This window comes from Larimichthys crocea, chromosome XXIV, assembly GCF_000972845.2.
Source record: "Larimichthys crocea isolate SSNF chromosome XXIV, L_crocea_2.0, whole genome shotgun sequence".
NCBI lineage: Eukaryota > Metazoa > Chordata > Actinopteri > Sciaenidae > Larimichthys > Larimichthys crocea.
The window spans coordinates 6,568,275-6,584,540 of NC_040034.1; the positions used below are offsets into that span (position 1 = coordinate 6,568,275).

Sequence of the window (16,266 nt, forward strand, 5' to 3'; positions counted from 1 at the left end):
TATATGAATTGTATAAGTCATTTATTTATATAGCACATTTAAATACACAAGACATGCCCAGAGTGCAATACCTTAGAAGGAAGGGAAAAAGAAAAGTAAATAAAATAAATAATATATAAAACAAGTTAAAGACAAATTAAGCAATCATGGCATATCATCTACAATAACAAGATTTTATATAATAATAAAAATATTTATTTCAATTGAGTAGAATAAAAATATTATGTTTAATTATATGTTTTCAGTTTGGGATTCAGGGGTTATAGGCAGTGAAGTTAATTGCCTCACACTTTTTAATCCTCACACTTTTTAATTGTCTGTTTTCGCTCGTGTCACGTGTCAGCTGTTGACGCTGTAATTCTGAACAGGCAGCGTTGTAGTCGCCTCCTCAGCCTGACAGGACCCCACCCACTCTCCAGCGGAACATGGGAGCAGGAAGCGTCAGAGCCGGTGAGGACAAATCATCCGTTTATTACAAAATAAGACAATAAACGGCGGAGTTACCGGCTGCGTGTTGTTGTCTCTGACAGGTGTGACAGTATCTGACTGTAATTTAACCGGAAACACGTTTAAATCCTGTCGAACAGTTGAGCTAGCTCCTGTGTTAGCTCGCGGTGAGTTCACGGACCGGTAACGGTCGGGCCGTGAACGCAGCATCACAGGTGTTTACAGGTGTTTATTCACGGCGAGGCTCCGACAGGTAGATGTCTGCGTGGCTTTGTAACGTGAACCTTTGAGTACTCTGATTACAGCTGCCGGGGATTGTCATTGAAACAGTCCGGATGTACAAACTGTGCGCTGATTGGTCGGAGCAGCCACGCTGAACTCTCCTATTGGCCAGAGAGATTTTTGTTTACCTGCTGCAGACTCAAAACATCAACGTGACTTCTTCCTCTTTATATATTATGAACAGGTAAATACAGGTGTTATTCTGTATTTACCTGTTTGTTTACCTGCTGCAAACTCAAAACATCCAGACACTCTTTATATATTATGAACAGGTAAACACAGGTGTTATTCTGTATTTACCTGCTGCAGACTCAAAACATCCAGACACACAAATATCAACGTGACTTCTTCCTCTTTATATTATGAACAGGTAAATACAGGTGTTATTCTGTTTTTACCTGGATATTCACCTGCTGCCCCGAGTGTGCATCTGTCACCTCCAAGTTAGTAAGGTGGACTAAAGGTGGAGTAAAAGTGGACTAAACATGGACTAAAGGTGGAGTAAAAGTAGACTAAACATGGACTAAAGGTGGAGTAAAAGTGGACTAAACATGGACTAAAGGTGGAGTAAAAGTGGACTAAAGGTGGACTAAAGGTAGACTAAAGGTGGACTAAAGGTAGACTAAAGGTGGACTAAAGGTGGACTAAAAGTAGACTAAAGGTAGACTAAAGGTGGACTTAAAGTAGACTGAAGGTGGACTAAAAGTAGACTAAAGGTGGACTAAAGGTAGACTAAAGGTAGACTAAAGGTGGACTAAAGGTAGACTAAAGGTGGACTAAAGGTAGACTAAAGGTGGACTAAAGGTATACTAAAGGTGGACTAAAGGTAGACTAAAGGTGGACTAAAGGTAGACTAAAGGTGGACTAAAGGTAGACTAAAGGTGGACTAAAGGTAGACTAAAGGTGGACTAAAGGTAGACTAAAGGTGGACTAAAGGTAGACTAAAGGTGGACTAAAGGTAGACTAAAGGTGGACTAAAGGTAGACTAAAGGTGGACTAAAGGTAGACTAAAGGTGGACTAAAGGTAGACTAAAGGTGGACTAAAGGTAGACTAAAGGTGGACTAAAGGTAGACTAAAGGTGGACTAAAGGTAGACTAAAGGTGGACTAAAGGTAGACTAAAGGTGGACTAAAGGTAGACTAAAGGTGGACTAAAGGTAGACTAAAGGTGGACTAAAGGTAGACTAAAGGTGGACTAAAGGTAGACTAAAGGTGGACTAAAGGTAGACTAAAGGTGGACTAAAGGTAGACTAAAGGTGGACTAAAGGTATACTAAAGGTGGACTAAAGGTAGACTAAAGGTGGACTAAAGGTAGACTAAAGGTGGACTAAAGGTAGACTAAAGGTGGACTAAAGGTAGACTAAAGGTGGACTAAAGGTATACTAAAGGTGGACTAAAGGTAGACTAAAGGTGGACTAAAGGTAGCTTTTATTGTCACTGTTTATTGTAGCAAATGGTAAAAGCAATTATACAATTATTGCTCGTGACACACAGGTAAGACTATTGCACAGGAAGTCATTGCATAAGAGGTTTTTGCATGCTGGGGGGCTGGTGCATGTGTGTGTTCAGGATGGTGATGGCTTTGGGAAAGAAACTGTTCCTGAGTCTGTTTGTCCTGGCTCTAGTGCACCTGTAGCGTCTGCCAGAGGGAAACGGGTCAAACAATGTGAGTGAATGGGTGAATGAGATATGTAGTGTAGTGTCAAAGCGCTTTGAGGCGGATAAGAAATATACAATGTTGAAGAGTCTGACACCTGTTTGTTTGAATGAAGGACCTGTGGTAGAGCTCCTTCTTACATGGTGGGAGTTGCAGTCTGTTGTTGAAGGAGCTGTTTAAGGCCTCCACAGAGGAGTTATTCATGATCCACCTTTCCCTCCACTTCCTCTCCAGGACAGATCTGACCCTCTTGACCAGTTTGTTGAGTCTTTTTTCTGTCCCTCCAGCAGACGACTGCATAGATAGAATAACCTCAGTCTCCTCAGCAAGCGGGGACGACTTTGACCTTTCTGTACAGGAGGTCTGTGTTGTCCAACCAGTGCAGTTTGTTGTTGAGGTATTTCGCACTAGTTTACAAAGTCTGTGTTGACCTCCTCATTTCCTTCTGATACATGTCCCACGATAGCTGTATCATCAGAGAGCTTCTGGAGGTCGTTCTTCGTTGCTTTCCCGGTGTTTTATAGAAGTCATTAAATGAGAAACCAATGCGTTGTGAAATTAATCTTTAGTTGCAGCCATAGTAGACTGAGCTACATAGGTTAGTTGGTCTGCAGTGATTTGATTGTGTATTTAGGATTATGGATAATGTGAGCACAACATTAAAAATTTAACTCGGAGGCACGGTTGTTTGGCAAAGTTGCTAAGTAACAAACTTGTAATTGGCCCACGGGCACACACACAACCACTCACTGACTATTGCTCTGTCACCATGGAGAGGCTCACCACGGTGCCCTACTCATGCGGATAGGCTCCCGACAGCTTCTGGGCCCCGTTGCGCTGCACTGATTGCACCAAGCAAATCTATATTATTAGCGTGTTTGCTGAATAACAGTAACACAGTGTTACTAAGGATATAGATGTGTCATAATACAGCAAATGCATGAAAAATCACGGATGAGAAGTTTTAAATCCTGATTCATGTTCGCAGAGAAACGGCTTATTGGCTTTTGGAGGCTGTGCAGTCCTACTACACCCCGTGACAGCTGCTGCAGATGGAGATAACTGTGATTTATGTCCGACTGCTCTGTATTATATGATTTCAGTCCAAACTTTTTTGATTACCTCTTGTCTGGAATCGTTAATTTGGAGTAACAGTTTGCAGAATGATGACACGATACGATCATGTCATCACAAAAGCTGTCTCAAGCCTTCAGCTAGCACAAAACACAGCGTCCTCTCTTCACTGATTACCAGCAGGGTGGAAAATTGGCACCAACCAAACGCTGGTAAAATGTGAAAGCGGTTGGTGGTTTTCAGACACAAAGTAATGATTTCCCGTTGAGCGGCTGGCTGGAGGATTTGAACATTCATCTATCAGTGTCTGGTAGATGTTCACATTTAAAAATAGGAAAAAAGTTAATTTCCCACTCTGGCTACAAGTGAGTCTGAGAATGGATTTTAAGATGTTACTGATTACCCTTTTTAAAAGCACATCATGGTTTAACTCACAGTTTTATTGCTGAATTACTGCTCCGCTCTGAGTCAGAGTGCAGCCTCAGGTCCTCGGGCACGAGGTGGACTAAAGGTAGACTAAAGGTGGACTAAAGGTGGAGTGGACTAAAGGTGGAGTGGACTAAAGGTAGACTAAAGGTGGACTAAAGGTGGAGTGGACTAAAGGTAGACTAAAGGTGGACTAAGGGTGGAGTGGACTAAAGGTGGACTAAAGGTGGACTAAAGGTAGACTAAAGGTGGACTAAAGTTGGAGTGGACTAAAGGTGGACCTAAAGGTAGACTAAAGGTGGACTAAAGGTGGAGTGGACTAAAGGTAGACTAAAGGTGGACTAAAGTTGGGTGGACTAAAGGTGGAGTGGACTAAAGGTAGACTAAAGGTGGACTAAAGGTGGAGTGGACTAAAGGTAGACTAAAGGTAGACTAAAGGTGGACTAAAGGGGGAGTGGACTAAAGGTGGACTAAAGGTGGACTAAAGGTAGACTAAAGGTGGACTAAAGGTGGAGTGGACTAAAGGTAGACTAAAGGTGGACTAAAGGTGGAGTGGACTAAAGGTAGACTAAAGGTAGACTAAAGGTGGACTAAAGGTGGAGTGGACTAAAGGTAGACTAAAGGTGGACTAAAGGTAGACTAAAGGTGGACTAAAGGTGGAGTGGACTAAAGGTAGACTAAAGGTGGACTAAAGTTGGGTGGACTAAAGGTGGAGTGGACTAAAGGTAGACTAAAGGTAGACTAAAGGTGGACTAAAGGGGGAGTGGACTAAAGGTGGACTAAAGGTGGACTAAAGGTAGACTAAAGGTGGACTAAAGGTGGAGTGGACTAAAGGTAGACTAAAGGTGGACTAAAGGTGGAGTGGACTCAAGGTAGACTAAAGGTGGACTAAAGGTGGACTAAAGGGGGAGTGGACTAAAGGTAGACTAAAGGTGGACTTAAGGTGGACTAAAGGTGGAGTGGACTAAAGGTGGACTGAAGGTGGAGTGGACTAAAGGTGGACTAAAGGTGGAGTGGACTAAAGGTGGACTAAAGGTGGACTAAAGGTGATCCTGAAGACCTTAGGTTGAGTCAGACTCAGTCATCTTTTAAATCACTTCCCAAAGTGTATTTCATATTAATGAGATTGTTTTTATCTTTATTGTTGGTTTATTTTGATTGTCTGATAACATTTGCCTCGTTGCTGCCCTGAAATGTTGTAATCTTGGCAGTTTATTATGTTTCATAAACCTTTAATAAATAATAATATCAGATTATTGCCAAATCCAGCTAACCACACACACACACATCAAACCTGAATACATAAATTATCACCTACACACACACACATCAAACCTGAATACATAAATTATCACCTTCGCACGTAGACTGATCGAAGCGATTGCCTTGTGTTCGCTCTGGGTGCAGCCGCTCATGTATTTTAGATGTCCATGTGTCATCCAAGATGCTTTTTGGTGCCACGTACCAACAGCTTGCTCTCTCTTCTTTGGCTCTCTCTGATTATTATCTCATTCACTCATTTTCCTCCATTCTTCTCTAAGGTGAAGGCTTAAAGATGTGGCTCCTCTGTTCCCTCCTCCTGTCGCTGCTCTCTGCAGTGTCTGGGGCTGCCGACTCAAAGGCTGTCACCACCACCCTCACAACTAAATGGGCAGACACTCCTCTGCTGCTGGAGGCCAGGTACGACACCGCTCAACTGTAGCAGCCATTTGGCCGCATTACATCTGACATTAAATCTGGGAAGCAGATAATAGATAAATCGATGTCCTCGGGGCTTGTAGGGTCATTACTGAGACTGTCCTCTAAGTGAGTTTAAACTTCTGTCTCGCTGATTTGTCCTTGAGCAAAATGCTGAATACTTAAAGGTTTCAGATGCTGCACTGCATGCTGCAGCTGACCTCTGACTTTGGCGAGCAACGTAAAAGCCTTTCTCAAGTTCATTATTCATCCATGTGTAGCTTATTAAAAAATGTACACAGCATATATACACATAAAGCTTATGAAACAGCCAACTTCATCCTCTCTCTTCTTCCTCAGTGAGTTCCTGGCCGAGGAGAGCCAGGAGAAGTTCTGGGACTTTGTGGAGTCCAGTCAGAACATAGAAGGAGAGCATGACGGTAAAGTAAAACTCCAGAACTGCTTTCGCTTTTAGTCCCTGTGCTGCAAGCAGCTGAATTTATGATGTGTATGCAAGACTCTTGGCAGCAAAAGCAGTGTCAGTGTTTTGGCCAAACACTTATGCAAGCAATAACATGGTAGAACAGAGCTGCAGAGTGTAATGTTGTTCTGTTCATTTGTGTTAAATCCGTTAGACCGTGACTTTCTGTGAGTAAAAAAGGAGCAAAGAAAACATGTCGATGAACACAGTGTTGACTCGTCCCTTGTGTTTGTGTTTGCTGTCCTCATGCAGACACAGATCAGGCCTATTATGACCTGATTGTAAAGAAAGCCAGCGCCGTGCTCAGCTCCGTCCAGGTGAACATGCTGAAGTTCGCCCTCTCCCTGAGAGCCTACTCTTCAACAGTATACTCCTTCCAACAGGTAACAGCAGGATGACTTGATTTTACATTTGAAGGCTTGTACATGTGAGGAGTGCTGTATTCTTTTAAATCAAACATCCTGCTGTTCTTTCTTTTTAGATAGCGTCCAATGAGCCTCCTCCCACTGGCTGCTCAGCATTTTTCAGCGTCCACGGAGAGAAGACGTGCGATGCAGATGCTTTAGCAGCGCTGCTGAAAACAGCACCCGAGAGGTAATCAAAGACGACGAGGGCGAGCAACCAGGAAAATAACATCTGATCTAACATTTGGCTTACATTTGTCTCTCTTTCAGGCCGAAGCCATACCTTTTCAAAGGCGATCACAGATACCCAGGATCCAATCCAGATGCTCCCGTTGTCATTCTGTACGCCGAGTTTGGGAAACCAGATTTCCAGGAGCTTCACCAAGTCGTAACATCCAAAGTCCATGAAGGCCTGGCGACTTATGTGCTCCGCCATTACCTGGCTGTAGGTGTTTCTCACACAGTTAGACTAAAATTCACTTTACATGGTGAATGATATGTACGTTAAACCTTAACATGGCCTACCTTCCCACAAACTAATGCCCCATTCACACGTGGTAGTAACGTGATCTGTGTCTAAACTTATCTGGACAATGACATCTGAACTGTGGGTCTCAGTTACACCTGCAATTAGCATTCCTATTATCTCCGTTGTGCCCGCATTGTGATCCGATCCAAATAGACTCAGGCATGTGCCAGGACAAGGGAGGCAATGACTCTCACAGGCATCATTCATGGAGAGAAGACTCAGCTACTGCTTATAGCTTTTACCCGTGCAAAGGCAATTCTGAGATTTCTTTCAAAATACATTAAATATGTTGGAAAATAGTTGCTGAAAAGAACTGAAATGTGGAGTTAGAGGTTAAAACAGTTTTTCACCAGTTTTTTAGTCCAGGATTTTGTGGGCGGTCCTTTTAAGGGTGTCTCGATGACACGCTGAGGCCACCCTGAGCAGAGAGAGAGAGATGAATTCATCTCAGCTCAGAGTGTTTCAAAGTTAGTCATGTCATTTTTTTTAACTCATCTGACACATTTCAGTCACCCCCACAGTCCTGAAGCTGAGAATTTATTTTTACCTGATTTTGACAGCTAATTTCATAAACTGATGTTTCGACGTTTGTGGTCGTGCATTTTCACTGGGCTCGTGATCTGATCATAATGTGAGCCTGACCACCTCTAAATTTGTCCGGTTGATCCAATTTTGTTTAATCTGTGTCTTCACTTGCACGTTGCAACCAACAAGTGCAAAGTGATTTAAAAAAAATACACCAAACGAGGCCTGGAAAACATCTAGATGTAGATTTCTTAGAAAAGTGTACTTCTACTTCTTGTGGGTCTTGGTGTGACTTTGAGCTATTTTTAAGTGCTGTCCTTGTGAGTGGAGAAGCTCTCCGGTTAAATCTTAAAGTTTCAAGTCAGGAAAAGTGAATCGGCGCTCTCCTCTCCATCTCCATCTGCAGCAGCTGTCACAGGGTGTAGTAGTACTGCACGGCCTCCAAAAGCCAATATGCTGTTTCTCTATGAACATGAATCAGGATTTAAAAGCACTTTCAGCTCATACTTGTCTTAAAAAGTTCCTCACCTGCGATGAAAAGTGCTTCTTCAGATTATCACGCCAAGTTAAGGTTGGATTGCCTCTTCCTCCACATGCAAATACAGCTGATACGTCTTTCCCCCCTTTAATTATGCTAAATTATTCCAACCATCTGTCAGTTAGGCATGAGGTCCTGGGCACTGGAGAGGTTGTAACACTTACCGCTCTTCATTTTTTTTACTTTCAAAAGCTTCGGGGACGATCAGGGTGCAGTTTCTGTCTTCAGCACTTAGCAAGCAACAGCTGGTTGTCTGTACTTGAAAGCTGTCAAAGTAGTCGTGTGTTTGTAATGCGAGCGAGATTCATTTTTTTTTCACAGAGCAGAGATGAAGATGAATACAAAGAAGTTGACAGAGCCTTTTACAACAACAGAAGCCGCTTGGGCAAACATTTCTTTCTGCATACTTGTATGGAGAATTAGATAGACGGCTAGATTACTGTCAAGGAATCTGACAGACCGTTTTACAATGCTTCTTCCTTTCCCTCCAGAAACCGAGTGAAAAGAAGGTCTATCTGTCTGGATATGGAGTGGAGCTGGCCATCAAAAGCCAGGAGTACAAGGCAAAGGACGACACACAAGTCCAAGGTACACACACACACACACACACTATTGATACGTACACGCTCAGGATGGTGTAATCCCAGAGGACTCCTGATGAGAATAAGGAGTCAATTGATTGTGGTTCCAGGGGCGGAGGTGAATGCTACAGTGATCGGAGAGAATGATCCAGTGGACGAGGTCCAGGGATTCCTTTTTGGCAAACTGAAGTGAGTGACTTTGTGTCAGCCTGTGATAAAAGTTCAAAGCTTGGCATAGCTCCAGAAACTGCACCGCGCTCACACCAGCCAAGCCTTTTTTCTCCTTCTTCATTACATTTTCTTCCCTCAGAGCTCTGCCCGTGTAGACCCTTATCTCTAATGAACTAAGCTAAAAACAAACAGATCCGACAACTCTCTTACTCTCTCTTCTATCTGTCTTGTCTGCCGTCTCTCTCACCAGAACCCTCTACCCAGAGCTGAAAGAGCAGTTGAAGGAGTTGAGGAAACATTTGGTAGAAAGCACCAACGAAATGGCACCGCTGAAAGTCTGGCAAATGCAAGGTGGGTCTCTTCTCCCAATCATATACTCCTCTTTCCTCACTCAGCAAATTGTTCTTCCCTTTTCCGACTGTACAACTGGATACGTTGATGTTGTTGCAAGAAATGCCAATTAGTGTTATAAATGATTGTACTTAATAGACCGCAGCTGACAGCCGAGTGAAACAAATATGTAAAACTGACAGAGCCAACATCTTGACAGCTAATGAAAATAAACTGAGGCCCTGTGAACATGCGCCAAACACTTCCTCAGCTTGCTGTGAACACTTGCAGGCATCATTCCTGTCACTTAAATTGTGAGGGGAATCGATTAAATACACCCTCAGGACTCGGACTCAGCTCTGTGTCCATTAGTTTCGTCGCTACAGTTGACAAAAGACAATTATCTAATGACAGAACTTCCAGATCTTCACAACCATCAAACTTATGATCAGCTGTTTTTTGACTCAAAGAAATCTGGTGGAACGTTTTACAGACCTCAAAACCTCATGACTAAAAACTTTGTGGACGGTTTGAATGGACGGCGTGTGTGTGACGTCACCTGTAGGTTTCCGTTGAGCCGTTCTGAAGCTCAAAATCAGACCGCCATGTTGGTAGTCCTGCTTCCTCTGGCTAAAAATCAGCCGAGGCTGTGCATCATCGGCATCCTCGTTACTGTTCTTCAAAATGTGCATGAAACAACGCACATTGAACTTTTCACCGACATCACATGTCTTCAACGAAAAGAGCTGCAACAAGCTCATGCTGAATGTTTAAATGATACTGTCAGACCGTGAGGATTAATTGGATCCAACAACCTTGAAGCTACTAAAGGGAAAAATGGTGTAACTGTACGATAAGGTGTTAACTGAGCAGTAACTAATTAAAAGGGGGGCATAGACAGGAATCCCTTGATGTGGAATCAAATATATAAAAGTGAAATTTAGATGTAGTTTTCTGCTAATTTAAATGTTAAAATGGTTTATGAAAACATTTGCCTGGAATTATTGAAAGTTAACTAATCCAAGAATTTGACTTTGTGCCGTCGAAAGCTGTTGTTCCATTAGTTTGATTCATTCTCCTTAATTGCATCGATCGTACATAAATAAACTGAAATAAATATTGGCTTCTGCTGCTTTAACGGTGAGATCATTCCATCGGTGAATCAAACCTACAGCGGAAAATGTTTCCGTGTCGGCCTGTAATCAATGATCGCGGTCGATCGGCATCCTCTTGATACATGTGCGCCGTGATATCTTGAAGAAGCTGCAGCATGAAAAATCATTATCGATCAAGGTTGCATCATTTGTTGGATTCCGTGTTTATTATGGAAGCTTTTAAAATCGTGCGTCCACCATATAGTCCATCTCATACTTATTTTTTCCCACTTGCATACATTAAGAGTTGTTTCTGTCATTAGGTATGGTCAGGATGAAAGCATGCAGCTGCTTTGAATGTGGTGAACGGAGGATGTGAGGGGATGAGAGAGCCCGACTGTCAGACTGTCATGTGGGCGTCTCTCTTTATCTTTTGCACCTCTGGGGCTCATTAGCTCAGCCTGTTTACAAAGAGAAGGAGACCTCAAGGGGCTAATAATCACACAGGCTACAACATTATTACAGAGATGCTCACTGCACTGAACTAATCCTCGCCAAGCTCATCCTCTCCTTTGAAAGTGAGAAGCTCCACACACTTCTAAAGAGTGCCTTTATGTACATTTGTATACATACGTCTGTATATTCATTCCTAATCCTGCCTTGAATCCTTTTCCATGCTTTCAGACAGGTTTAATTAATGCCTCAGGTGTGAAGACAAGCATCCTAACATGGAGTAATTCCCTAATTAATATGTTAATTTGCTTAACTGATGACTCGATGCCATGCTAGCAACATGGCTCCAGGGACGGCAGTTTCAATCAGACAGGAGATCCATCATTTCGATTCAGAGTGAAATTTCTCAACAACAACTCCTCGATTGATTGGCGTGAATTGTACGGGCAGTCGTGGTGCCCTGAGGATGCACTCTAATGACATCAGGTGTGAGTTAAAGGTCCAGTGTGTAGGTTTTAATGGCACCTAGCGGTGAATACTCTCTTACGCCTCACCCTCTCCTTCCAAGCATGTAGGAAAAACTTTGCACAAAAAGCAAAAGGTCAAATCTAGATCAGTGTTTGGTTTCTTCCTGCTCTCACTGTAGATATAGAGGACTCATTTTAAGGCAACAAAAACACAATGATTCTTATTTTCAGGCTATTATACACATACTAATTATTATGATGTTCAATTCCTGCCAATAGACACTCCTAAATCTCACATACTGGACCTCAAAAATCCATAGGAAGGAGTAGAACGCTAACATGCAACAAAGATGTGAACATGACAAACACATCTGCCCCCTCGTCCATATTCGTGCTCTTGAGTGTTTTAAGTGCACGTTCCCGCACTGCAAAGCAGATCATGAAGTGTGTCCCACGTGGTGGGAAAAACGCCAGCACGCGTTACACTCGATTCACACTTTTCCTAATAAGGCTTCAGAGTGGCACTCCAGAGCTCGACGTATCCCACAATTCACCACAGTCGAGTGCGCAACTCGAGTCCAGCTGTTGGTGGTAAAAAATAATCAGCAGACAGGAAGAACTTTAAGTTTCAGCCTGAATATTTGGATTTATGTCCAAACACTCAAAGGATGGATCATCCACAGATGAGCACATAATTTAAAAAAAAATATCTTCTTAATAAAAGAGAGAGAAGGGTAATGTTGTTTTGTAATGTTTTCTTTCCTTAAACATTTTATCAGACATAAAACTTTAAAAATGAAATATCAGGTCTCTTGTACAGCAGAGCTGTCTGTCTCTAGCATGGCTCCCACAGGTCCTTGAAATCCTTGAAAGTTTCTTCTTCTTAGTCGTCTTCTTCTTCATCTTCGTAGTCTTAAGAATGTTATGAATATTAATCAAGTGTGTTCCAATGAACCTTGATAAACCTCGACATGCTTCAGGTCTTAACTTGGTCACTGAGGCAGTTACCAGCAATACTTCAGTGCCTACGCTACACTCGTTTATCTTGACAAAGAGCAGCGAGCATGCCTGTAGACTTGTTAAATTAATGATGGTAAATTAATCTTTATTGCTCTTTATTTCTTTCCTGAATTGTTCCCTTGTTGTGAGTTTATTCACAGAGTACAGATTCTCAGACATTTTCTCATCATGCTTTTATTTTGTCGAAAAACCTTCTCTCTCTCTGTTTCTCCTTCTCTCTGACCTCTTGTGTGTTTATGTCTTTGTCCAATCATCTCTTTCCCATTTTTTTTTTGCCCTCCTTGTCTTACCTACATAACCCATCCACCCACATTTTCTTTTATAGATTTGAGTTTCCAGACAGCAGCTCGCATTCTCGCTGCTCCCGCTGTCGATGCCCTCAACGTCATGAAAGATCTCAGTCAGAACTTTCCCACCAAAGCCAGGTATCGCACACAAACAGTAGCTGCAGTAAAAAAAAAAAAGTTTTTCAGATATCAAGTCTGCAGTTTTTCACTTCAAGTCTGACCTTTTCCTCTCGCAGGTCCATCACTAAAACAGTGGTCAACTCTGAGATCCGCAAGGAGATCGGCGAGAACCAAAAGGTGCGTGTTCGTCCATCTATTCATCTCTTAGTTATTCGTCGATCAGAGGATTTCATTATCAGAGGAGCCTGGCTTTATATTTTCTTCATGTCAATAAAGTCTGTTATTCATCTCTTTCCTACCCTGTCTGTGGCTCTTAGCCTAAGCCCATCCTTTCCTACTGACACATCTTTAATAATGAGTCACAAATACATTGTTTATTCTATAAAAAAGTACAGCTGGGCACTGTAGTTTTTATCTTTCAGAGTTCTTTCAGACTTCAATCAAACAAGACTAAATAGTGCATTTGTTGGCTGCGGATTTATGCACATTTGGTGCTTTAGTGAGTATTTACAGCAGGACAGTGTATTTGGGATGAGCTGAAAATAAACTACCGTGTACATGTACGTAGTCATTATTGTATTTTTGGACAACAATATTCAGACAGGATCCAGCGCTGCAGTGAAAACACAAGTTTTTCCATTCATTTTAAAGGGGGTAGCATGTTTTGGCTGCCACAGTGTGGGCCGCATGGATGTCCCACCAAAAACGCAGCAACCTACGATGGAGAAGTTGAGGCGGATCCATTATTCTTTTCGGAAAAATGCAGCCCGACCTTACATGTGGATTCATGCCCTAAACACTGATACTCGACCTGTTGTGTTCTGGCTTTGTTTATTTCACGTGCCCAGCTTATAAATCTGAGTCTGACTCACAATTTATGCTGCAAAATAGTGACACAAAGAGGTTCAATTTGGTTTGTCTCCGATAGTTTGAGAAAGAGAGAGACCAAGCGAGCAGTGGTTGAGCGATGTAGAAAGTGAATGAGAGTGAGCGAGCTCCAGCATCTATAAAGCCTGTTAATCAGAGAAATAAAAGGTTATTTTCTGATTGTTTCACAGCGGTTACATTCATCACAATTAATACCACCACCAGCAGCCCGATCCCGTGTGAATGTGTCCTTTAATTGGACCAATAAATTGTTGGTTTTGGCCTTGTTGTGGAATTTATTGACAGTGACAGAAATGCCAACCCTTTACAGTGCAATCACTAGAGCCTGAATATTGAAGCGCCAATACTGGCCCCAATTTGTATTTTATACATTTGACCCTTCTTCAATACATTATTGTTATTCTGTTTTTATTTGATGTCTCTCTTTAGAATTACATTTCCAGTGAGATTTTTGTTCAGATTTTATTTGTTGTTTTTGTATTTGAGACATTCTTTGTCTTTTTATTTGATGGTGACTCATTTTCTGTAAATTCGTTTAAACTTTGCACCACATTTTCATTGAAACCTGCCCACTGACTGGAAATCTTCATCCTCTTTCATTCCTCTTGTCTCGTCTTAGTCCGGCATGCTGCCGACTTGGGTTGTCCGGTGGTCAAGGATCGTTTAGGTTTAGCTGTTTACCAATCTAATCCAATAAAGGAGAAAAATAAAGAGAGGAAGATAGCGTTATTGCACACAGCCTCAGCCTCTTAGCCGTCTTCAGGGAAATCTCTGCGATCGAGAACTGCCTTTCCCGTGTTTGTTTTGTCCCCCTCACCTTTTTTTATTATGCGATAAATTGTAAACAACATCTGACTTGAAAAGCATTCAGTTCCTGACAATGTGCTTGGCTTTTTTTCTGCTAATGCAATAGGTAATCATCCCTTTTTTCCCCCTTGTCAAATATCTTTTCACTCCTCCTCCTCCCTCCCGCCTCCTCACCCCTCTCCTCAAGCTGTGCTCGCATTATCTCAGTTTGCAGACAGGAGTTTGGGTGGGTGGTGAGGGTGAGCGGCAAACGTCCTAATTACTGAATCTGTGATTCATTCGGCAGTCGCGCTGCGAGTCCTGCAGCGAGAAATGATTATTGATTGAAGTAGTTTGGACACATTCACTTGCATGCAGACATTTCTCTCTCACATGCACAGGCACACACACACTGTTTAAGTGGGATGCACAATATTTGTGTTAATCATGTCTTGTTGTAATTGCAGTGTCTGGAGTATGATTAATCTGACGTCTTTGTCTTTCGGTAATAAGATTTGACTGCGCCAGAACGACTTTGAGATTTCCTTTTGCCTGCGCAGACACACAAACACTCACACAACTTCACACACACACACCCTTTTCACTAATAATTAGATTTGTTTAGCGTGATGTCTGATTGCTCTAAACAGACTCATTTTAAACAGAGCTGTCAGCGCTTGTTTGGAGCAGACAACGTGCCTCGTTACAGCTTTGTGTTGACTGTTGCTTCCAGTTTTACAATATAATTGACTACGCGATGGCCGGCTTTGACGTTACCTGCTGCACGGTGCGGTGGGCTGCTCAGCTGGAGTCGAACGGGGGAGTTTTAGGGTTTGATGTGAGCAGTATGTTTACTCGTGTTGACGTCTTTCCCTCCCTCTCTGTAGTTTTTCAAAGGAACTCTGGGCCTGCAGCCCGGGGATTCAGCGTTGTTCATCAATGGGCTGCATATAGATCTGGACACACAAGACATCTTCAGGTAAACACACACAGCCATGGTCTCACATTAATATGCAGCACATTATCATCAGCGGTGTAGCATCTCTTTTGTTCTATTCCTAACATCTCATGTCAGCCGTTAACTCAACTTGTGAAAGTAAACATTAGAACATTTATATATTTTATTCACAGTATCTTTACTGTCATTTTCTCAGGAAAACATACAGTTTGAGACTATAAACATAACACACACGCTAACTTAACTTGCACCAGTATAACATAAAATACAAATAAATTAAGACATTTCTTTTACAGTTTCCTGTCAGGTAAAGCAGCATTTCCATCTTTAATGGTTTCATTTATGGTTCTCGGTGCCTGACAAAATGTTTCCACTTGCCTTCAGCGAGCTAATCAGTACAACCCGAAAGCTCCCTTATCCACAGCCTCAATTATCGTGCATCCATACTCTGCCAAGATAATGCAACAGCCCTCCTGGCTTCTTCAAAGTCCAGAAGTGTAGTCTGTTTAAAATCCTTTTGGATATATTCCGAGTGCAGTTTTGAAGTAGTAGTACTAAACTATAAAGCAGTTTTTTTGGTCTTTAAGGTGACGTTTGTGTCTCTTTCTCATTCAAACATTTAGATCAAACGTCTGGAATATGAGCAGACACACGATAAAACTTTAATATTTGGTCTCATTTCAAACGTGTAACATTTTCATCCTGATAAACTCACAGTCTACTATACAGATTAGAGATTTTTACTGACCTTTACTGAATGTTTCTCAGCTTTCTTTTTTAAACAGAGCAATTATAACCTGGATAAGACGCACTGTGCAAAAGGCTGACGCAGTTTACAATACATGTGACAGATAATTTTGAGCATGCAAATGAGCTGCTGATTATGAACCAGAAAAATACAATAAATTATTCGAAACTTCATCATTATGAACCAGAAAAATACAATAAATTATTCGAAACTTCATCAATTTGTCTATGTACAGTACAGTATAGTTTGTCCAAAAATATCCAAACTAAAATGACATAAAAACACAAAATGAACATGACAAATATGACTGATATGTAGAGCTAA

At 41.9% G+C, this 16,266-nt stretch overlaps 1 protein-coding gene across 1 annotated transcript in view; it reads left to right on the top strand.

The window, feature by feature from the left end:
- Positions 1 to 357: 357 nt before the first annotated feature.
- Positions 358 to 16,266, top strand: part of uggt1 (UDP-glucose glycoprotein glucosyltransferase 1) — a 33,875-nt gene continuing 17,966 nt past the window's right edge. The window contains exons 1-12 of the mRNA XM_027274829.1: positions 358 to 450; positions 5,427 to 5,565; positions 5,923 to 6,002; positions 6,296 to 6,426; positions 6,525 to 6,637; positions 6,718 to 6,892; positions 8,531 to 8,627; positions 8,731 to 8,809; positions 9,042 to 9,142; positions 12,481 to 12,580; positions 12,679 to 12,739; positions 15,124 to 15,215. Coding sequence (XP_027130630.1) covers positions 426 to 450; positions 5,427 to 5,565; positions 5,923 to 6,002; positions 6,296 to 6,426; positions 6,525 to 6,637; positions 6,718 to 6,892; positions 8,531 to 8,627; positions 8,731 to 8,809; positions 9,042 to 9,142; positions 12,481 to 12,580; positions 12,679 to 12,739; positions 15,124 to 15,215 — 1,193 coding nt within the window. The 5' untranslated portion in view covers positions 358 to 425. The remainder of the gene's footprint in view (positions 451 to 5,426; positions 5,566 to 5,922; positions 6,003 to 6,295; positions 6,427 to 6,524; positions 6,638 to 6,717; positions 6,893 to 8,530; positions 8,628 to 8,730; positions 8,810 to 9,041; positions 9,143 to 12,480; positions 12,581 to 12,678; positions 12,740 to 15,123; positions 15,216 to 16,266) is intronic.